We start from the raw sequence: 24,715 nt of genomic DNA on the forward strand, positions 1-24,715 counted from the left end.
CGACAGACGGACCGGCCAATGGCAACGTCCGCTCCCCAGCCTATGATCGTACAGTAAATACTACGGTCCCTCCCCCCCCCCCTCTCAGTGCAGCAGTGGGCTAGCTGATGTGGGCGCTCCGGAGGAGTCGGGGCCATCCGATGAAAAACTGAAACGATTTCCCTTTTCCAGACCCGGGCTCTTCACACACGTCGACGACATCCAGCCGCGTGGCTTTTGCGTCGAAGAAAGAAGACGTCTTTGCAATCGGGGGGTGGGTGGGTGGGTGGGGTGGGGGATCTCGAAGCCGGGAGGAGAAGGGCACGTCGGCCTTCTGACTCATCCGGATTTCCACAGATCCGCCAGACTATTGATTCGTTTTTTCAAATTATTATTATTGCCATCGTGTTACCTGGAAGTGCATCCATCGGCTGGGAAGCAGATAACTCGGGATCCGCGGTCTGCTGCGCAGAGCATGCTAGAGAATGAGCCAAAGGGACACACTGGTTCATTTGTTTGCCGGGGGGTAAGTCATCTGTAAACCGGTGATCACTCCCACCACCTATCGTCCATCTCTATTCTATCTCTTCTCTCTGTCCCGCCGATCGTCCGCTGGTGGGGCTTGGTGGCACTGACGGATCGTTTTCCCTGCACCTACAACAGCAGTAAGCGGGGTAACCGCCATCAATGAACGTACTGCCCGTTATTTCAGATGTTTCGGGGCTAAATCCGGCGTCCAGCAGGTGAAAAACATGACTCATTCTGTATCAACTGAATAGGAACGGTATGATCCTTCACATAAGTGTATGTGTTTACAAAATAGACCCTTTTCCTCTCATTTCTTTCCCCGAGGCAAGTTAATTTGCATAGGACATTTCGTACATATACAATACAAAAGCAAAGATGGAAATAAGCCTATAAATAAAAAGTTAAAATCATGTTAAAAGGACATAATAAAATCACAGGTTGAGGTGGTGTTAGGTCACACAGGGAGAGTCAGTTGTACCTCACACACTCTATATCTACTATCTGTTTTTAAATGTAGAAAAGGCAGGTAGGAATGTGATTGTATCAACCAGACAGATGCCATGAACACAAAGGAGGAGGAATATGGGAGGACCTGTGTGAGTGTATTCGCTTCACACTCCCCCCGCCCTGCAACTTTAATATTCAAATTAGGTTTTTTATCTCGACTGGTCAGGGCCCCCCTCCCTTGTCTTTTTTTTCACACATTAAAAAAAGAGTGAAAACGAGTCCAGACAAATGCTGCCATGATCGGACAACTCAAGCTTGTTTAAATGTGTCGATAAAGCCCAGGCCATTAGGTTTCCTTGGGCAGCTCCCGTGCAAGGCACTGAAAGTAGGCCAAAGGTCACCCCTGCCTCTGCATGGATCTACTAGTAAATATAGCTGTATGAACGACAGCCAGCACACACACACACACTGACGCAAAAATAAATATCACCTACCGGTCATTCGTTTTTTCCTGCTCGCTGTGTAGAGCAGGTACATTCCAGCTTTTTGTCGACATGACAGTGCAGCTTTGTCTGCAGAAGTCTGACTGTGTGGGCTATTGTTTGTGAGAATGTAGGCCCATAGAACGGTCTTACAATGCGTCACGTGTTATTTTTACCACCTCTGGTAACCTTGCAAATGTAGATGCAACTTATTTCAACATATTAGTGTGGGATAAATCAAAATTGCAAGGGCCACCGCTCCCCTCTAAAATGTGTATATTGTACAATGTATATTATTTCTCTGGTTTTGTACTCAATGCAGTGTCTTCTATTAGCGTTAAATGAATTCAAATGTTTGGAATGGGGGGAGAGTCTTCGTTTTACTAATGGTCAAGGCTGTCGTGTTTGCCATGCAATCACTCCAGGCACGTGGAAGCAGCGTGCCCTCAGCGTGTTGCTATTACCAGTGGTTTGTTTCCGTAGCGCCACGCCAGGTCACTGTGTGCCTGACCTAGATAATTGCAGAGTCAAATAGTTTAGTGAAATGCATTGTGTTACAGATTAATATTAAGGGTTGCCCAAAGCCCTGTTATTGTCAGTAGTGGTGTCTTGTCAAAAAGCAGAATGGTCTCACCCATTCAAATTGTTCAATCCCAGATCCTCTTTCTGTCTTTTTTTATCTCCTAACCCTACTGCTCGTGATCCACCCCCCCTTCCCCAGATGTGGCGGTACGGTGGGCGCCATCCTGACCTGCCCCCTGGAGGTGGTAAAGACAAGACTCCAGTCCTCCTCCGTCACGTTCTACATCTCTGAGGTGCAGCTCAGTGCCGTCAATGGAGCCAGCGTGGCCCGGGTGGCTCCTCCCGGGCCCCTGCACTGTCTCAAGTGAGTACCGGGCCAGACAAAATTAAGTTAATTCTTTTTTTTTAACTTAATTTAGGTTTGGATTCACTCACACCGTATTTGATTAAATAGGATGTAATAGTAGGTCATGCCGTCCCCATGCTGCTGCACATGCCAGGTCGCATGCCCACACAGACGAACTGAGCCTCTGTGCTATTTCGTCCAAGGATCTTTATTGGCCCTGGTGTTTTTCTTAATAGAGGATTTTATGCTTCAACAACAAATGGTTTTAACTGCTATATAAAAAAAATAGGATTACGTTGATTTGGTTGTAGCTACCCCATAACTAGGTTACTAAAAGGTAATAGAAATTGTCTGAACATGATATTGATTAGCATAGGGATAATCCAGAGATGTCTCAGTGTCATGTCTACTGCTATTGGCCTTTTAAAGGGGCAAGGCATCATCCCATAACTCAAATTAATATGGTTCAGTGTTATTACAAGGGCTGTGATGAGATAGATAGATTGATTGATTGATACTTTATTCATCCCAGAAGGGCAAATGCAATGTCCCAGCAGCTCACATTGAAAAACAGAGACAGTAATACTGTCAACAGTATAAAAATGACAATGAAATATGGCAGGGTAATGGAAAATGAACTTGAAAATGCCTACCATATAAACCTGACAAATAAGCTGTTACACAATAAAATATTAAGTATGGCAGGATAATGGAAAATAAACCTCAACACTTAAAATTAAGTAGTCGTAAAACAGAAAAAAGACAATAAGCCTAAAAACCATAAATGAACAGCAGCCTACATTGAACTTACAATGCTATGCAGGGTTGCCTCTAGGAGGGAGTTGTAGCAGCGGAGGTGTACGCGTATGAAACATCAGTGCATATGGAATACCTACTATCCTTGCGAATACTTTACCGAAACGAGACGCATCAAGATGCTCCTCTCCTCCTCTGCAGTGGTCATATTTCAACAGCGCCCTATTGCCGCTGCGCGGTGCTAATAGGGAAAACACTGATATTGGGTTGACGATTCGATACAGCAGACGTGTGGCTGGTTTTGAAAGTGGCAACTTTATAGAGGCTCCAAAAAGTAATGAATTGTCCTGACAGAGGATGGGAAAATATTTTCAATGTGGACATCAGCGCCTCAAATCCCTTTATCTTTGAGGTTGTGTCATGTTTTCACTATTTGTTGGTTCAGCTCTTCAATGTTTCCCGTGTTGCCTTGTACGACCCAGTGCCCCCAACACGACCCCGTCGCTGTGAGTGGGGTCCTTAAAGGCACATGCACTTTTTAGCTCCAGCTGTCTTGAAATGGACCAGAGTGACCGGTGGACAAACCCTTCCTGCCGGTTGCTTCTTTGCTTGACCCAAATAGACCCAGTGGAGACATTTGATAGGTTGATAGGTTTGTTGGTCACATAAACAACCTTGTTTGTTTTCTCCTGCTCTGATTTTGGAGTACAAAAACACCCGCTATATATAGCTGCAATAGATACTTGATGTTTTGGATATGCTGTGTAGTTCAGCTACAACAGATGACAAAGCCTATGACTTCTGTGTATGACAGGAAACGAAAGAGTTAAACATAAAGGTTGTTTTTTTTTAATCACCATATTACTCTTTAGTGGTGTGTGTGTGTGTGTGTGTGTGTGTGTGTGTGTGTGTGTGTGTGTGTGTGTGTGTGTGTGTGTGTGTGTGTGTGTGTGTGTGTGTGTGTGTGTGTGTGTGTGTGTGTGTGTGTGTGTGTGTGTGCATACACATAAATATGTGTGTGTGTGTGTGTGTGTGTGTATGTGTGTGTGTATATATATATATATATATATATATATATATATATATATATATATATATACACATACATTTTCCAATTTCAAAAAGAATTCCAACACCATTACTGCTTCTCTCATGGCAATCACGGAAAACATCACTGAGAACTCAGTGGGAAGCTGGTTAATTCAATTTAAAATAAATTTCAAATTCACGTTCACATAGAACGTGAAGCTATTTTGAACCCGGTCCATATTACAGTAGCTCTTTGTTTCAGCATGTTCTTCTCGGTGGATAGTGTCCACATACTGAGTGGTGACCTTTCACTTAGAACTGCAGCCAAAATGTACTATGTACCCTGAACTAGATGATAAAGTGCTGGTGATGACCAGAAAAAGCTACTTTTCTTTTCTTTTTATCAATCTTTTTTATTTTATTTTGCATTTATAGAAAGGCACAACCAGACACACAAGCCCAACCAGACAACGTTAAAGCAGTCCAAGAGAAGAAAATAATTCTAATAATAAAAAAATTCTATTACAAAAAATAATAATAATTAAAAACAAAGAAAGGAAAAACAAAGAAACAGAAAAAGATAAATATATAAAATTAAATACATTTAATTAAATAAATAAAAGGGCTTGGTTAGCAGTTACTGCTTTATTATATCAATGCTATGAGGTTACACTGTTGTTTTATCAGCCTCTACTTATTCGGCAAAGGTAAAAAAAAAAGCTACTTTGGCACATTCACAGCTCAGTGGATCCATGGATTTTATCTTGCCGCTCACATAAAAAAAAAGACAGGTGTTGCATAGGCTCAAATAGAAACAAAGGTCTTCTGGGTCATTGATACGATCAAGAATGTGCTTCTGCGCCAGCTCATTCTGTCGCCATTTAAAAAGACAAAGGTCATATTGTTCTTCCCAAGTCTTTCTCCGGTCCTTGGTTTGATTATGAATTGGAGCAGCATCCAACCTCCCGCGATCGTGATCAATCCGGGAAAATGGTTGTGCGGCTCGCCTGCCTCTGGTTTCTCCCTATGGGACGCAACCAGGAGCAAGGCCAATATAGCACACACACACACACACACACACACACACACACACACACACACACACACACACACACACACACACACACACACACACACACATCCCAGAGTGGGGGAGAGCAGCACCAGAACGATGGAGACATCGCTGAAGAAAAATGGGTCATGAAGGAGGAGACCAAGACCTGTTTTTAGAGCCAAGAATGCTTATTCTTGAGCCGAATGTGGTGACTGGGGAATTGGAGGAAACGCCGCCTTCTAAAGCCTGTGGATATTATGAAACAGTAATATTGCTCAGAAAAAATGGTGAAGAACGGTCAGATATTAAACCTCGGCTGTAGCAGAAAATGTATTATGGAGCCAATGCAAGGCCTACAGCCGTATCACCCCCGGCTAGGTGTTGGCCAGGGCTCCCCGAAATGGGAAATGACGACTCAGCGTTTTTAATGTCACGCTATACCAAGTGTCAGGGACTTGAAGAATCTGAGTCAAACTCTGGCAAATTGTCCTAGGTCAACGTGTAGATCAGGCCAATGTGCCCGGGCAACCACGTTGTCCACTTAGGTATTAACAACCACGTGGGACTATGTTGCTGCTTTTTTAAAATTATTTCTTAGACCTGTAAAATTCACGGCTGACTCAAGGCAATACTGTTTTTTTTCTGTTAAAATGATGGGTGGAAATCCTGAATTTCCTGAAGACATTCAGATAATGAAATCTCTAAATCCTTTGTTGGCCCCCTCTCCATTGGCAGGTTGATTCTGGAACGGGAGGGACCCCGCTCCCTCTTCAGAGGACTGGGGCCCAACCTGGTGGGCGTGGCTCCTTCCAGGTATGTATTACGTTACGTCACTTCCCGCCTGACCTCTCACCTTTTCAGCCAGAGGCATTAGAACCGATCGAAAGTCACACGGAATCGGACGAAAAACAAATAGTGCACAGATATGGTGCTAGACAAAGTAGGTCATCTTGACGCTCTGACGTCAGTGAAGCGACTCGTTATCTCTGGTGAAACGTTGCACGTGCGCCTTAATAACCCTTAACTGATAAGTCGGTTCAGCCTGTGCGTGCCGAGCTTGGAAGAATAGAGTTAAAAGAACTGGAAATGTGCTTTGAATCCGAGTCGAAACGAGTCGGTGACGGTTGCGTTGCCTCCTCAGCCAAGCCGGGTTCCATCACGTAAGAGGCTCTTCCAGTCAGCCGGCATCTGTCTTTGAGTCAGAGCTTTGCCAGCTGCAACACTCTGGTCATGTGACGGCCGGCGCTGTTGTGTGTAAGCATCCCCAGCCAAGCGGCTCTATTGGCCCGCCGTGTTGTTTTTGGCGGTGGCGGTGGCAGTGGCTGTCAGTGCGCATATGTGTTTAATGGTGGTCCCTGAACCGTCTAGTTCGCCCTGGTAACTGACTACTGCGTCACATGACATCACTGGTACTATCTTCCTGTTTGCTGTAAAGCTCTCCCGTCTTCTTACTCCATTTTTTTTTACGCCTGCTCTATATCCTTCTGCCTTTGTTTTATTTTCATTATTACTCTTATTATTATTGTTATTATTAGGGGTGCAGCCTGCAGACCAGCCCTGTTGTTATTTACTTTTATTATTATTTTATTTTTTATTATTATTTTTATTCTCATTGGCATTTTTCGGGCTAAAGGTGTCCGGAACATGCCAACCGCTGGACCCAGGGACACGGTTGAGGTCTCGTTAGAACCTGGACGTCACAGACATCTCGTGGTTCAAGTTTCATCCACGTCGATCCACATTTGTAGCAGGAATTGGTGAAAAACCAGTGAAATCTAACCGGAAGGAGCCGAACGACTGTGCATCGTCGATATTTCAGCGTTTTGGGCTATTTTATTCCGTTTTATATTCGAAAAAAAAAAAGGGGGATTAATTGAGAAAGCCAAATTATAAACATGTTACTGGCCGCATCCAATTGTCTCACGGCCAGGATATGGCCCCTCAGCCCCGTGGTTGAAGACGCCTGTTCTAAAACCTCCCCCTTTGCTGTTTTTCCAAGTGTGACTCAACTGCTCCACGGGACAAAAGATGCCCCTGGCTCGGTGCGTGTGCGCATGCGCGGGTGTGTATTCCGTCCTCTTGAGGCCAGTCGTCCAGCACCAGAGGTCAGAACGTGGAAAAGTGTGGAAAGCCTCTGCCGCCATAGGACCTTGTTACATAAAGGAACGAACCGCGTGACTCGGCACAGGACACGCATCGTGAGCTTCTTCATAATCACAGGCCTTATTCAAAATGTCCCACCCTGCGTGAAGGATAATTCTTTTCACACGTTGCCGGTGGCAAGAATGCTGCAGGATAGCTCGGAGGCAGGGTTGTGTTGGCTTTGCGGAGGATCAGGCAAAGCAAACAAGCACACACCTTGACTCACAGAAGAATTCAGTCACAGTCACGTGCAGCGCCTGCAGTATGTGGAGACTCCTAGATAGGAATTCTAAACTGGAGGAATTGTTCTACAGTAGCTGTCTGATAAGGAACTGCATCACTTGGGGGTTATTTGCTTTGTCATATGTTTTTTTTAAATATATATATATATATATATATATATATATATATATATATATCATTAGGGTTTACGTGTGTGTGTGTGTGTGTGTGTGTGTGTGTGTGTGTGTGTGTATATGTATATATATATGTATATATATATATGTATATATATATATCTCTCATTAGGGTTTATGTGTATTGAACATATGCCCGAATACTACACTTTCAGGAAATCAATCCACAGAGACTGTATTGGCATATATTTTCTAAGACACGCACGCGCACTTCATCACACACGCACACAAGTAGCTTGTGCCATCTACATCACCTAGACCTAGTTATTATATAATGCAGGGACTATAAGGCACATTCATGCATTTACACACACACACACACACACACACACACACACGGGAGGTCCCGGGGTCTGAGCGCGGTCGAGTCGCCAGGTTTAATTCTGCACAGCGGGAAACATTGCATCGACTAAATCCCCTGATTTGAGTCAGCGACAGGCGGCTGGAAACGGAATTCATGGGGAAATTAATCTGCCGGCAAAAAGCTGGGCGGGAGATTTTGGCCATGCGCGTAAAGACCGCCCACATGGACTGAATGACGGGGCAGAGATAAGCTCCGTCAGTGGCCTGCTTTTTGACTCTTATTAGCCGGATTCAACTATAGTCACTGTTTCTCATTTTAAGCTGAATTTCATGTTATTTTACAACTCTTAAACTATTTCTTATTATTTTATTTACTACAGTTGCTCTCTGTGTGTATTTAGTTCTTTTTGAAAGCTTCCTTTCTTTTGTCATGGACCTGGATCGTTATCATTGTGTGTTATCACCATGTGCTTCCGCTAAGAAAGCACAACCACATAGTGAACTATTCCCCCTTTAAAAAAAAACCTATAACCTAACATATGAACTGTTATAAATGTTTAATTGGACATAGCTGCATTCTTCTTGAATCTTCTCTCCAAGTCTTCGATTGTAGTTTCTACGTTTGTAGCTGGGGTTAGCATTAGCATATATGCATGTGCCGCCATTGACCAATCAGAAACAGAGTATTCCACAGCTCTGTGTAATCATTTTATTTAAAACAAATAAATAAAAATGTTTTATCTTAATAACGTCTTTTTTATTTTTTGCGTGTATGGAACTTTTTTTCAACCCTACAATAACAGCTTCAGAATCACTTTGACCGTACACTGCCTTGTAATATGGAGAATGGTGACCAATAATCGTGACCAAATCGTGACCAGACACTGGGCCGAGTTTTATGACAATGCTGTAAAAGTGCAATTGCAATCAGACTGTTGGGACTGACTGTTTTCAACCTTTTTTTCAAGGAACATTGCCACAATTTCCTCTTTTCATTTTTGTCAATTTCTTCCAGGGCGATCTACTTTGCCGCCTACTCGACGGCCAAGGAGAAGCTGAACGGCGTCCTCGAGCCGGATTCCACCCAGGTCCACATGGTGTCGGCTGGACTGGCAGGTAATGGCTGCTCCCTTGAACCCTGTCCTGACTGTCTCCTGCTGGCCACCTGTCCAAATGTCTGTCCATGTGAATGTCTACCCGTCCGTCTCGTCTTTCGTTTCAGTTTTTTTGATTTAAAGTTTTGACATTGTTTGCCTCTCGCTTGTCCGTCTGACGGCCGCTGGGCAGTGCATCTCACTGCTAGGCGTTAGCGTTTGTTAGCATAGCACAATGACGCGTCTCCTTTTCACGTTTGTGGTCATTTATTTACTTATTTTATTTGAGTATTCTTGGGTCAAACTCCTACCCCACCCCCACAATCAATCCCACCAAATGTTAGTTTGTGTGAGAGGTTTGATTTTATGTTTATTTGATCGTATTTTGTCTTAAATTTGAGTCTGATTTTTTGGACCTAAGGCATGCTAATGCTAAACGGCAGTTACGTTTCTTATCGGAAATATTTAGCTGCCTCCTCTCCTACTTCAGTATTTTTTGGGGGGGAAGAAAACCCCTAAAAAATGACCAACAAGTGGTTAACCCGAAAGCACAATTTAAGACTCTGAGGATCGAATTAGTCACAGCGCCGACTGACCAGTAACTGACCGACTCTGTGTAAATCCAAACCATGAGATATTTTGCGTCCCGTGTAAACACATGCTTCTTACATTCTGCTGGACTCTCTCTCTCAAAGTAAATGGTGTGCTGCATTTCCTTGTCAGAAAAATGAAAAGAAAGATAAAAAAAAACATTACTGGCATGACAAAGGGGACACAGCTTATGCCCAGCGAGTGTTTACTTCTAACCTTCTCCTCAGTCCAGCAGAGTGTTTCTAAACGCGGTGAGTAGAAAATAAGCAGAAAACACTAACTTGCTGTACTCTCACCATATAGTAAGAGGGGGGTATGTCATGAGATGTATAAATATTACACAATTGTAATAGTACTGGAGAAACTAAAGGGCAAAAATAAAAGGTCCTTAAAGTTTGAGTTGTGCTTTCACTCCTCCACTGGGCCTATTGTACCTTGTGTCCTCCATTTATACTTTCATTTTTTCGTTTCTTTTCCCCCACCCCTGTTGTTGATCCACCTACTTCGCGGCTTCGCTGAGAAGCCTCTTAATGGTTTAACATCCCAGTTGTTACTTAAACAGCACGGCCCACCCCTCCCCCCTCCTGTGCTCTGAGTGTGTTTTAGAGGAGAGAGCACGACCCCCAAAGTTGAACCGGGGCTCTCGGCAATCGGGCGGACGTGTCAGGTAGCACCCCATTTTCCTCACACTGGTATGATTTATAACCATGGTTATTTATTTGTTTATTTTTATACTATTAAACTCTAGGATGTTTTACAATGGATATTAATCAGTATTGTTGATACAGCAGATATACAACATGTTGCCGGAGCTTTGGGAAGTTAGTCTCAGCCCGCACACAGCCCTCTCCCCTAGCTTGTGTCGCCTTGTGTCCTCAGCACAATGGCGATAACTGAATTGCACACGCAAAGTGTAATGTGTAATGACCAACATCCTTCTAACAGGTTTAGTATGTCAGCACAGAAGAAATGCTAACCTTGTCACCACCGCGGTTGATGTTGTGTGTTGCCATTGTGTTTTGTCCATCACTTTCCTGTCATCCACCATTAGTAATAAGTCCACACTTTAAACACATATTGCACAATTACATAACATTGTTATTTAGCAGACACTTTTGTCCAAAGCGACTTATAATAAGTACTTTCCAAACGACCCTTACAAGTGTTTAGTAGTTGGTTTTTGGTATATATGGACAGATAGTGCTAGATAGAGAAGACATGGATATACACCGATCAGCCACAACATTAAAACCACCACTCATAACCACTAATATTGTGTAGGTCCCCCTCATTGAGGTGGCACCCCCATGGATCAGGCTTGTTGTTCCAGCACATCCCACAGATGCTCGATCGGACCGGACCCTAACTCTGGCCATCCACATGATGTAGAAGAAAATGAGATTCAGGTGCTGTCGGTGGTGGACAGGGGTCAGATGGGCACTCTGACCAGTCTGCAGCTATGCAGCCTCATATGCAGCAAGCTGTGATGCACTGTGTGTTCTGACACCTTTCTATCATAGCAGCATTAACTTTTTCAGCAACTTGTGATACAGTAGCTCTTCTGTGGGATCAGACCAGACGGGCTAGACTTCGCTCCCCACTCGCATCAAAGAGCCAAGAGCAGCCATGACCCCGTCACCGGTTGTCCTTCCTTGGACCCCTTTTGGTAGACACTGACCACTGCACACCAGGAACACCCCACAAGACCTGCCGGTTTGGAGATGCTCTGACCCAGTCGTCTAGCCATCACAATTTGGCCCTTGTCAAAGTTGCTCAGATCCTTACACTTGCCCAGTTTTCTTGCTTCCAACACATCTTCAAGAGTTGCCTGTTCACTTGCTGCTTAAAATATCCCACCCCTTGAAAGCCATTGCCATTGGAACGAGATTAGCAATGTTATTCACTGCACCTTTCAGTGGTTTTAATGTTGTGGCTGACCTGTGTATATTATCTTAAAGGAAAATGGCCAGATGACTTTGCAGAAAGAGGCTGCACTGCTGTCGCTGCACATAATTCATGTTCTGGCTGTCTCTAACTGGTGCTTGGATAATATATCCCGCCATATGTAGGACTTTGCCAGGCTGCTTAATCAAACGTTGAACCAGTAGTGATGCTGGATTTTCTTTTCCCTCTTAAAATCTATGATTGTTTGATTTGTACCGAGACACTGTGAAAGCAAAAGCTTTCACACACAGTTATCTTGAAGCCAGTTTATGATTTTATTTTCTTAACACATTAGTTTCACTTCTTCCTCTGTAAACCTCGAAGCATGTGATTCAATATTACGAAGACATAGAAGGTTTTTATTTATTTATTGGGCAATGCTGTCTTATTCCTGAATGTAGGTCAAACCCATATGGAATAAAGCACACAGCGGCCATGTATTCATAGACCCTAACCAGGGAATTGACACATAAAGGAACCTTGTTGATAAAGCAGCAACACTGTGTACACAACTGCAGCGCTCCACTTGCATTGGGCTTAAATATACTGGCTCAAACCACCCCATAAATACATCAATTTATTTTATTTTATATTATTTCTCCCCTCGCCTCTGAATTTCACTGATGCCGCCCTCTTTTTGTGGTTTGCGGCAATTTGGGCTGTTGACGTAGGGCTATTACTACTCCTGAAAAGGTCGCCTCAAGCTTTTAGAAGATAGATTGTTCTTCATCTGAATCAACTGTTTCAAGGTATTCTTGTATATATTCCAACTAGTTTTAGAAAAAGGGTGGAACCTGACCTGGAATGGTATTTGTGGGTAGTTGAGTTTGATATTTGCACTTAATAGTTTTGGTTTCACCCCTCCATACTCAATCTGAAGTCATCCTCGTGCCATAACTGTTCCATCTTTTTCCATCGTCCATCACTGTCATCCATCGATCAGACTCTGACACACAGAGCGACAAGGTTAGCATTGAACTGCCTGTCTAACTCACTCAGCATATCCTGAAATGCCTCCAAAGTTATTTATTTATTTATTCCAGCCAATAAATTAATCTTCCCACAATAAACTGATGATATTGGTACAACGATAACAAGGTGTACCCACTGAACCCTTTTTTTAAATGTTCTCCCTCCTGGTTTCAGCAAATATTTAAACCTAAATGAACACCCCACACTACTGGACAAGGCTGGTGAGATGGTAACAAATTAAAACAGCAATAAAAAAACAAAACAGCAATACTCCAAGAATAAGCGATGGGTATGAGTTTTAAAATGGGAGCTGTTTTTTACTATTGAACTTACATTGTCTATGTTCGACTTGGCTAAAGGGTTAAAGATTAAGGGAGGGGTGGATTTTAATCTCGGAGGAATGGTGAGACGGAGTGACCTTTTCATCCTCTTACCATCTCACCTGTTTATTTTAAGAAAGGCAAATACACAATTTAATAATGCAACCAAGGGGGCGGGGCCAGCATGGGTGGTTTGATGGGGAAAGATGAGTGTGGCCAAATGTCCACCACCCATCTCCTCCCCATACGCCCGTTGTTACTGAGGTGGGGCTGGGTGGGGTTGGTTGTGACTGCTGCTTGTGTGTGACTGTGGTACAGAAAAGCCTGTGTCTATTTTAGGGCTTTACTGTAAAGCTTTCACCCCTGCGTGATTGGGTGGGAGACCCCCGCCATCTGTGCCCCCCATATCTGCAGGCTACTAGCTGCAGCGGGGAGGAGCTGGAGGAGCTTTGCCCCTCCCTCGTGAGTACACGCCATAGACGCTACTTCCTTCTTTATCTTCCTCCTTCTACACCTCCTCCTCTTTGTATGTCCTTCTCTTCAACAGCCTTGTATCCTCCTCTCTACTTCCACACAGTTGCCTTATCATAGGGCTGCATTGCTTGATGTACTAGCCGTCCCAGACTTGTACAGGCCTCTGCCACGCTCGCCCATTCTGATCAGATGTGCTGTCACGCCATTTGAATCCTTGGAATCATTTACAGCGGCTTTGTGCCGTTCATTGTGTTAGAAACTGCACGTTATTTAACTTAATACTCCCAGACGTCACATTTGAAAAGGCATTATGTAGTTCTTGTTATTGTGCTACTCCTTATCAACTGTAAAAGTAAATTATTTGCTAACTCCGACGCATATAGACCTACAATATTTATTAACATTGTGGATGCTCTCGTCAAGGATTTAACTACCGATTTAAACTCAAATGGAGGGCTGGAACTGTCGTAACCAACGGATATTCAGTGAATGAATCAAGGTTTACCAAATGCTACAACGCAGCATAGCCTTCATTAATTCAGCGGCTTTCCACTATAATGCACCTGAATAATTGAAGAGTCTTCACTGTGCACCATTTGTTTCCCCGTGCCAGTGCAAGCCTGTCTGGCATGCGGCCAATTTACATTGTCTACCGCTAAACTCTCATCATCACAGTCACGGCTAAGGCTGGGTTATTAGTCCTATCGTGGAATGAATATTAGACTCTGTTAATATGCAAAAAGATGTGTTGATTCATTAAACTTAACCCACTTAAAATAGAACAGGCCTCCCTACAGTGAGGGTCAAACACGCACTCTGAGTTATTATAAAAACATTGTGCATTGTATTAGAGATTGTTAAAAGCGTACTTACTGTACATATCTTAATTAAAAAATACAGCCTCTTAAAGCTGATCTGAAGTGTCATTTATAGCCTAAATGTGCTAGAAGAGCTGAATGTTTTACTGGTATTAAATATTCAAATCAACAGGCTTTATTTTATTATTAAGCGTTTGGTGCTACCAAACCATCTTGGTTTATTGAATGATTAAAAAAAAAAACAAACATATCACTTATTTATTCAGTTTATTTACAAGTAAAGAATGCATTTTAAAGAAGCCAGACGTGTTTTCACGGTCTGTGGAGAGAGCTAAGTTGTTGTGGTTAGTTTAGCAAACTGTTTAGTGTAGAACCCACCTAGGTAGTATTTCACACAAAAAGGATCAATACACCACCGACTCATCCAAATGAGTCTGTCTGAGAAGAGTCTGAAAGAATCTGTAACCATCGAATCCGCCTTACTGTTATGTCACCGTGTTTGGTCATATCCAGTTTGAAACAAAAGCCATGACCCATTGATCCTGTTTGGTGAAGTGCCTTCCTAATTTAGTATAGAGTGTTGAGTGTCGCTGGCTAGACTGTTGCCCTGCATTTCCATGTCCCTGCTGCCCCTCTGAACCTCTGTACTCCGTTCAACAGGGTTCACCGCCATCACAGCCACCAATCCCATCTGGCTGATCAAGACCCGCCTCCAGCTGGACGCCAGGTAAGACACCTTCTCTGCCTCTGTTTTCACACTGTGTAAAAAAAAAAAAAAAGGTGGAACTTTTGAAACGTACTGTTTAAAGTGACGATCCATAAGATCGTCTGTGTTGGGTGGATTACAATACAAGTTTTTTTTTTTTTTCTTTGTCACTTGAGGTGGTGGGATATTGGGCATATTTCTCTTGTCGGGAAAGGCGGACACCAAGAACAGAGACGGCTCACATCAATAGGGATGTTAATAATTAACCTTTTCACCGTTAACCGACAATATGAATTTTGATTGATTTAATACTATCAGTTAAACAGTTAAACGGAGGAACGGGGCAAGAGTTCCTCCATGCGCTGTTCCTGTTCGTCTCTCCGCGAGTGCATGAAAAGCTGTGTTCGTGTATAAAAATATAGTTATAATTCCCCTTATTTATAATAAATTTGGAAAGTAAACTTTTTGTGGGGTGGACAGTGCCCCAATGTTTTAATATTAGTTTGGTTAACAGTTAATGATCGGTTAATGAGGGTCGGCTATTGGTCATGAATTAAATCCTACATTACCATCCCTAACGTGGGCAACACAACATTTTTTTATGTCGGTGTTTCTTTCCCTCCTCCCGTTTTTTTTTTCTTTTTATGATTTATATTTTTTATTAAATTTTTCTAAATTTTAACACAGTGCACAGAAACTTGAAAAACAAACACCAAATAAAAACACAAAAAACTATGAACAAAGACAAATTAAGTAACCTAAATTTATCTTAAAGAGTAAATAGGCAAATAAGTGAATAAATAGAATATATACATACAGTATATCTAAAAAATGAATAAATAAAAGACACCAAAAAGTGGGTCCTCTAGTAATAGTAGTGTGCCAGGTTTTCCAAGTGATACATTTCAAGTAACCTATAGGCCTATTGTGCTACCAATCCAAGCTGGGGTCAATCCCCATTACCCGGACTTAGATTTACAATATATTTTCCCCAATTTTGAATATATTTATCCTGTCTTTCAGTGCTTCTATGAAACATCTGCTCATAATAGGCTACTTTACCGATTTCAGTAGACCAGTCTTGAAAGGATGGGCTCCCTGATGCCTTCCACGACCTTAAAACCTGTCTACCCACAATGATGCAAGTCAGAATCCAATCGGATACACTGCAACAAGCAACTTGTCAAGGATCACCCAGTACATACAGTCCTGGTTCAAAATCAAAATTGTCCTCTGATACTTCTGTAACGTGTTCTGGGCCCGGTTCCAAAAGTCTTGGATCACTGGGCACTCCCATAAGGCATGAAATAAGTCTGGGGCCTGACACTTTCAACACTTCGATGTGTCCTTAAGTTCTAATCTGTGGATTCGAGAAAGGTGCCCAATAAAATTGGTTAAGAATTTTGAACTGGATAGGCCTAATTCTAATATCCCTTGACATTTTCTTAGAGTTTCTGCGAATCCCCTCCCACTCCTGTATACTTAATGAGAGGCCCAGGTCCTGTTCCCATGTCATCTTTAGAGCACTAGGTATTGTATTGGCCTGATAAAAGCTCTTTGAGTAATAAAATGAAGCCTTGTGGTGTGTTCCATTTCCGTTTTGAGGGTCATTTCTTGGTGAGCCAAAATCCTGTGTTAGAATGTGCGTTAATTGCCAATATCCTAAGGCATATATAATATCATATCTTATCATATATCATCATATTTAATCCGGAAATATTGCCAGAAATGAGATCTGGGAATGTCAAAATATAAGACTAACTTATTTAATGTTTTAGAGTGTCTTCTTTGTATAAATCTCCAAGTGTAAGAATACCTTTATCCACCCACTCTTTCCATATGAAGGGGGCTTTGCCTATTAGTAGTTTGGGATTCAACCATATACTTAATTTAAGTTGAGATAAGGATTTAAATTGAACATCTGACATATTGACATCCATGTTTCCTGCAGGTGTGATATGATAGGATGAGATTGATACTGGGGAGGCAATTTTGTAGATAAACAATTCAACAGAGCGAGAGGAGAGCCCATCACCCGTGCCATCTCATACCATGTGGGAACCATCTCTGGGGGTAATTCCTACTGAGCTAAATGTCTGATACTTAAAGCATAATGATAAAATATCAGCGTAGGCAGCTCCAGACCCCGCCCTATCAACCTCACAGGGTCCGATACCATCAGCAAAACATCATCTGCATACAACATAAGCTTGTAAACTCTATTCCCTAATCTGACCTTTGGAAAGGCATCATTTCCGCGTATTGCAGCCACTAGGTTCCAGTGCTGAACAAAAGAGTACAGGAGAAAGACCTGAGCCTTGTCTAGTTCCTCTGCCTGATGTGAAATGAGAATAATTCAGTTTGTCTGCACCGCTGCCTCTGGTTAATTATATTATGCTGTATATATATATATATATTATACAGAACCTCTACCCATTTAATAAATGTCTGACCAAACCCGGAGGCTATAAGAGTGTGGAACAGATATCTCCATTCCACACGATCAAACACTTTTTTCGCGTCTCGTGAAATAGCCGCAGTGGGAGAATTTAAGTCCTTTATTTACCACATTATATCTAATAGCCGCCTTATGTAATCAGATGAGTGTCTTTTACTAATAAATCCCACCTGATTAGGATGGATAAGAGATGTAATCACTTTCTCAATTCTGTTAGCCAGTACCTTCGATAAAACTTTACAATCTGTTGAAATCAAACTGATTGGTTGGAAGCTTTTACAGTCAAATGGATCCTTATCTTTCTAAACAATAGGGGTAATAATGGCTTGTGGTAAGCAAGGAAGCAATTTTCCTTCTCTCAAAGCTTCCTTGAACATCTGCATCATTAAGGGCATAAGTTCAGTCAGTCAGTTGCATTTAAAGAACTCTGCTGTAAAAGCATCCTGGCCAGGTGTTTTACCAGAAGGTAATTCCTTTATTACATTATATAGCTATACCTCTGTAATTGGGCTGTCAAGATAGTCTTGCTGTTCCCCCTTTAGCCTGGGAAGCATAATTTATATGGGCGATGGTGGCGCAGGAGGTAGAGCGGGTCGTGCAGTAATCAGAGGTTTCCTGGTTCGATCCCCCATTCCTCCTGGCAGCACGTCTAAGTGTCCTTGAGCAAGACACTGAACCCTAACCCTGAGCTGGTGTGCACCTTACATGGTCGTCGCTGCCATTGATATGTCTTTTATATATCAATGTGTGTGTGAATCTGAGGCGTGTATTGTGAAGCTTTGAATGGTCGCAAGACTGGAAAAGCGATATATAAGAGGCACCATTTATATCCCTCCTGTATTGCAGGAATTGCTGAGCTAGATTGTTTCTGGTTATTATATCTAGCTAAGAATTCCCCTGGCTTATCCCCAGATTCAAAGTAAGTTTGTCTTGCCCAAAACAAGAGAAACTCCACCTTTTTGGAGAGAACACAGTTGTATTTGAGTTGTGCTAATTCCCTCATATTAGAAGGAGACATATTCTGCTTCAAACTAGTCTGAGCTATTTCTACTCTAGTAGGGTGAACTGCAGGGCGTTTAACTTTTTCCTTTATGATGCTATTGAATGATATTGCCCCTAAGAGAAGCCTTCATTGCCACCCAGGCAATACCAGCAGAGGGTGCTGTAGCCACATATATTTCCATGTCGTTTTTAATTTGTGCTCCAGACTCCTCTTTGAAAACATGGTCCTGTAGGAGAGAGGAGTTGAAATTCCATCTAGGTGATCTAACTGTTTCACAGTATGGTAATATGTCCAACGCAACATTAACATGGTCAGCAATCAGAATGTTCCCAATGTAGCAGGTTAAAATTGCCTCCCGTTTTGTTTTCCTAACCGCAAAACAGGAACCGGGGCGAGCGGCGTATGAATGCCTTTGAGTGTGTGCGGCGGGTCTACCAGACCGACGGCCTGCGGGGCTTCTACAGGGGCATGTCGGCCTCCTACGCCGGCATCTCCGAGACCGTCATCCACTTCGTCATTTACGAGAGCATCAAGCGCAAGCTGCAGGAGTCCAAGGCCCAGGCCACCATGGACGAGGAGGAAGAGTCCGTCAAAGACGCCTCCGACTTTGTGGGCATGATGCTGGCGGCCGCCACCTCCAAGACCTGCGCCACCTCCATAGCCTACCCACACGGTGAGCGTCAAGCTACTCATAGTAAAAATCCAGAATTTCGTAAAAAAAAAAAAAAAAGAATTGGACATAAATTACTAAAGGCCTAGTTAAAATTTGGCTGATGATTGTTGTATTATGTAATGACCTGATTGTTCCGTCTTCTGAGATAACATGTTTGAGCAAGCAAAAAAAAAAAGGAAAATAAAAACATAAAATAGCCTAATCCATTCTATCAAATGTATTTTATTTATTTATTTATTTATTTTTTAATAACAAATATATCAATAAATCTGGTACAATACATAAGTTGCACATTGGCCCCTATAGGAATGGGGAAAAATGGAAGGTTCCACTATTTAAATTTATTAAAGGCAATTATTCCATTGTTATTAATGTATATGGTCATTTCAATTATGTTATCAGACAAAAACTGAAGACTTGATATAGCGACAAAGATAAGATCACATTTTAGCACCATCTTTAATTTAAACAGAAGAATAGTGAGTCACGCTGTGCAATAAGTGAAATTAATGAGAATACCACGGAAAGACAGAAAGCAATAATGCTGCAGTTCCCGGTGTAAACTCATATTGTTTTAAACTTTAAACTGCAGTGTCACAGTCAATTTGTCCTGATTTAAGTATATGGGACAGCTCATAAAGACAGCCTGTGAAGGTCGGCTGTAGTTGGACATTTTACGGCGTGAGGAAAGCCAGTGCTGACCAGCAGGTTGACCTATTCCTCCCCTCTCGCAGAGGTGATCCGGACACGACTACGAGAGGAGGGCAGCAAGTACCGCTCCTTCTTCCACACGCTGCTCACCGTGCCCCGCGAGGAGGGGTACCGCGCCCTGTACCGTGGCCTCACCACCCACCTCGTCCGGCAGATCCCCAACACCGCTATCATGATGGCCACCTACGAACTGGTTGTCTACCTGCTCCACCGCTAGAGGCTCGCAACCAACCAACAGACTGTTTGGGCAGAATATATATATATATATATATATAGTGTGTGTGTGTGTGTATATGTATGTATGTATGTATATATATACATACATACATACACACACACTGTGTATATATATATATATATATATATATATATATATATATATATATACACACACACACACAAAAAAAAAGAAGACCAAAGGAGGGGGGAAAAAATTACATTGGACCAGAACAAGAAGATGAGGCGCAGAAAGAAAAGTCCTTCGATAACATATCGGCATCTCTTGGCGTATCCTGCTGGTACTGACAGACTCTGGTTCTAGTTTGAAGAAGAGTGAAATGCAATATGTGGGGGGCAAAGGAGGGGGGCGAACTCCGAAAAGCTTGGTATTTCACTGAGCCTGTTACACAGGGAGGAACTGATATGAACTAAAAACAATGCAGTGGCCTTAACAAATGTTTCTCAGCTTCACTCGTTCTCCTCTGACCACAGGAGCGGGAAAACGATCGACTCCACTGTGATGGAGGCCATGGGGGTGCTTTGGGTGCAATCTTCAATTGACAGAATAGTGGTTGTTGAGAAGGTTGGGGAAAAAAAGGAAACGTAATCAACGTAGTCAACAAAACAAACCCTACTCGGTCATATTTCATCCAGCCTCATTTAGATGGTCTTTTTTTTTTTGCCTCGTTGATGTTGAGTTTGAATGTTGAGATCACATTTCAAATGAGAGCCTGGGGAGAATGTGAAGAAGACCCCTTTCCAATTGCCACTGTGATTTTCTTTATTTGTTTATTTTCTTTTTGTTTTCTTGCCCCCCCCCCCCCCAAAACAAACCTGCTGCTCCGCATGCTACACACAACGACTGGCTCCAAGCGGTTTCCACCCCCCTCCCAGCAGATCTGAGGTTGTCGTCCGTAGTCACGTGGCAGAAAACCACAGAAAATGGCTCATCGCTTGAACAGATGCCTCAGACGCCCGCCAGTGTCGCTGTCCGTCGCTCAAAAGCTGACGGCTCATTCTGTGTGTGGCTTATTTTGTTGGTATTGATTTATCTCGGTATCAGTTGTCGGATGATGGCGCTGGTGGCGACAACCCGGCCTCAAGTGCTGACCTCAGAACAGTTTGTCAATTAACAAATACCGAAGGATTTGTGGGCAGTACAGAGGAAAACCTTGTATCCCACACCCACAGAGTCATTTCTCAGGACTTGAAGGGTTCTGAGGAAGTGTCTGTCTGTCCCACATCCACTGAAACGTGTCCAATAACGGAGTGCCACTACTTGAAGATAGTATAAAAGTCTAGGAGTTGGAGTATTGCACCAATCATTTGTCAGAGTCTGAGGGGCGAATTCACAAAGAATGGATAGCGGCCACTGATAGCACCATAAATTGTGAATCAATTGCGAGTGCTATTTGCCCCGTCTCAACATCTGATTCACAAAAGTTCTTGCGTTTATGATATGACAGCGCAAATACGGCCGGAGCGCAGACCATTTTTTGGGTCTGTGCTTCAGTAACCACCAACTATCTGAAGACGCTAATAATTTCACTAACTGCATGTGGCTGTCAGCCCTGGTGTTTGTGAATTGGACTTTTTTTGCAATGAGGCTCATTTGCATAGAAAGAGGCCATTTTTGTGCCAAATATATGCACATTACCTCATTGAGATAAGCGCTGGAGATGCTATTTGTGTGGCAGCGCAGTTAGGGGTGCATTTCACCGTTTGCAGGTGCTTGGAGAATGAAACGGTTTCTTTTCTGGTTATTTGCGCAGGTTTTTCGCCCGCAAAAACTCTGCAATCGTTTTGTGAATTCACCCTTCAGTCTGAGTCGGTTTTCACTTTCACACTGCTGTTTTCAGTGTGTGTGTGTGTGTGTGTGTGTGTGTGTGTGTGTGTGTGTGTGTGTGTGTGTGTGTGTGTGTGTGTGTGTGTGTGTGTGTGTGTGTGTGTGTGTGTGTGTGTGTGTGTGTGTGTGTGTGTGTGTGACATCTACTCCAGAGACGGTAGCTTCCGCCCTCCTTCCAGTGGCTTCCAACTGATGTTATAACATGCACTTTTGTGGCCTACTAGGGCTTGTGCTTCGCAAATTTGTCGTGTGGAAAGTTAAATCTTGTATATTGTGTTAATAAAAAAAAAAAAAAAAAACCTCAACAAAAAAAAATATTGCTGTATATTAAAGTTGTATTTTGGAAAACCGTTCTTCTATCAGATATATTGTCCTCTTCAGAGTATTCAATACTTGTGAAGGATATCCACGTGTGTATATAATACCGGTTTGTACATATTTCACCTATCTTAGTCCCATGTATGCTGTATTTGGCATTTCTTTTGAAATTCATGGTGTGCAATTGAACCTTGTTTTAAGATGTGTTAAAATGTCTATATATAATTTTTGTTTGTTTTTGTTCAAAGACGCACAGATTTTCTTGTGCGTCTTGTCACCGTACACCGCGGAAGCATCGGCGCTGAAGGTCACTCACTCAATGACTATTAAAAGAAACTCTTTTTCTCTTTTTGAACAAAATGTGAATCTTTTTCTATGAGTACCGATGTTTACACGATCCAACGTCCTGTATCTTCTAACTTATCAGCCAATGTGGAACAGCAATGCAGATACTTCTTCCTCCTGAGAAACCCCCCCATTATGACAATAATGTGATGTTTGCAGAAAAGTTTTAATCTGTGGGGAATAAAATGAACATAATTTTAAGGTGTAAGGTTTATAAGTTGTTGATCTGTGACTCTATTGTACCCCCCCAATGGTCCGAGCTCGTTTGAACTTAAACACTAACAGTATTTTAATTTTTACCTCCAGTGCAACAGTGGCTTGAGCTGAAGTTACCAAAATGTGAGAAATACACAGAACTGGACGATAACATGCAAAGATTTAAGTCAAATATTTGCAATTGAATATGTTTTGACTTGACTTTTTTTTTTAATGTTGTTTCAGTTTATCCAAGGCATTCAGTGTTCTTTTTGTATACATGGGCAGGATGCATTCTTAAGCAGAAAAAATAGCCACAATGTTTGCAAACTCCATCATTGTCTGTTTTTTTTCTTGTTGAAAGTCAATAAAAATCATTTGCAACACTGCTTTCTTTCATATGTTTTGGATATACAGCACCGTACTGGCATATCCCTTCAGGCAGATAAAGAAAAAAAAAAAACAATCTGAGATTGGAGATGTTTGAGAGTGACTTGGTAGACTTTACGAAGACATGAAAAGTTCCCTTTGAGGGTTTCCAGGATTATGATCATTTCAGCTTGGCTAGTTAAAAAAAATACACTCTCAGTGCACAGGCCTACTTAAGTGATCTGAAGTCAGTGAGTCATTAAGATCAATTTGAAAAATGCTACACACACACACACACACACACTCTCCAAAATCAACTCTAACAATGTCTTCATTGATGTTTCATGTGCATTTTATTTTCTCCCGAAGGTGCAGCTACAGCTTCGTTCCACTAGAGGGAGGCAAACTAAACCGTACCTAGACTACTCCAATTCCAAATTCAACTGGTAGTAGCGGATCACTCCGGACTAGCGCTCCGAGTGATTTATTAGTTTATTTCCAACTTTCACCAACCCTGAATTACGCTCAAAACTTCAACCAACTTTTCTTTTGTAATGGGAATGAAATCAATTGAATCGATGCTTACACTTTCAAACTGACCGGACAATCAAGGGATAATGTTTTTTTTATGTTTTATCTTTTATTGTTTTGTGGAGAAGGTCGCGGGGAACGAGCGTGGAGGCCGAGGATGAAGCAGAAAATACAGCGTGGGGAGAACGCTGCGCTCAAGCCCTTTTCCAGGATTTATCGACATCCCAGGGGTGGAATACAGGACAAATGCGGTTTACTCGAGGAGACACGCCGCTCTTTATTCCCGTCATTTCCCCCATTTTTTCGTGCAGACAACATCTGAAACGAATGGGTGAGACAGGTCCGCGCGGCACAGTGAAGGTGCTCTGTCCAATTACTATCGAAGAGCGCCATTAATCAAGGCCTATAGATATATTTCCGATCCAAAAAAGTAGAGGAACAATTAAAGATTTGTAATACGCTATTTGTCAGCTGCATTTGACAAATTCAAATCTGCTATCGGCAGAATCTTTATGATAACTGCCAAATATAGAAGGTTGAAACAATATATGAAAGTTAAAGCCCTAGAACGGCAGTGGTTTGTGTCTTTCCCCTGAGAACCGTCTTTGCGAGGAATTATAAACCCCACATTTCTGACATTTCCTTTGTATGTCAGCAGGCAGTAAAATATGGAAGTATACCAAATCTGTGCATACTTATTCAGGGCAGCAAAATCCATATTTATTTTGCAGTATTATTCATGATGGACACTGATTTACCACCCAACCCTTTGCCTATAATAGATATAATAGGATTCAGTGTAAGTGTAGGGGCACAGACAAATAAAAAGAGGGAGCTGTTGGTGTTTTCCAGTTAACAAGATAAATATATACACATATTGAATAAATATCAAGAAAAAATACACATCAAATATCAGATTACAGTAAATCAGATATTATTCGAATCGTAGCCGACCTATCCCGCACGACTTCAACGCAGCATTATGCACTCCATTATATTATACAGTATAGTAAACTGTAGTTTATCGTTTTTAGAATAACTTATATATCAGCTTGAAGATTGTACATTTGGAGGAAAAAGTAGAACCTGCAATCAACAACAATAGTAATAAATCGCAAATAATA

The 24,715-nt window shown here is 42.2% G+C and overlaps 1 protein-coding gene across 1 annotated transcript; it reads left to right on the forward strand.

Moving 5' to 3' along the window:
* Nucleotides 1–285: 285 nt before the first annotated feature.
* LOC307238024 (solute carrier family 25 member 36-A-like) lies at nucleotides 286–23,080 on the forward strand. Its single transcript, XM_080010867.1, has 7 exons — nucleotides 286–505; nucleotides 2,158–2,322; nucleotides 5,879–5,956; nucleotides 9,020–9,120; nucleotides 14,878–14,944; nucleotides 18,768–19,057; nucleotides 19,792–23,080. Exons 1-7 carry the CDS (start codon nucleotides 465–467, stop codon nucleotides 19,983–19,985), a joined length of 936 nt encoding a protein of 311 aa, XP_079866993.1. The 5' UTR covers nucleotides 286–464; the 3' UTR covers nucleotides 19,986–23,080.
* Nucleotides 23,081–24,715: the final 1,635 nt, after the last annotated feature.

This window comes from Zeus faber (assembly GCF_960531495.2).
Source record: "Zeus faber genome assembly, chromosome: 12".
NCBI classification, from domain to species: Eukaryota; Metazoa; Chordata; class Actinopteri; order Zeiformes; family Zeidae; genus Zeus; species Zeus faber.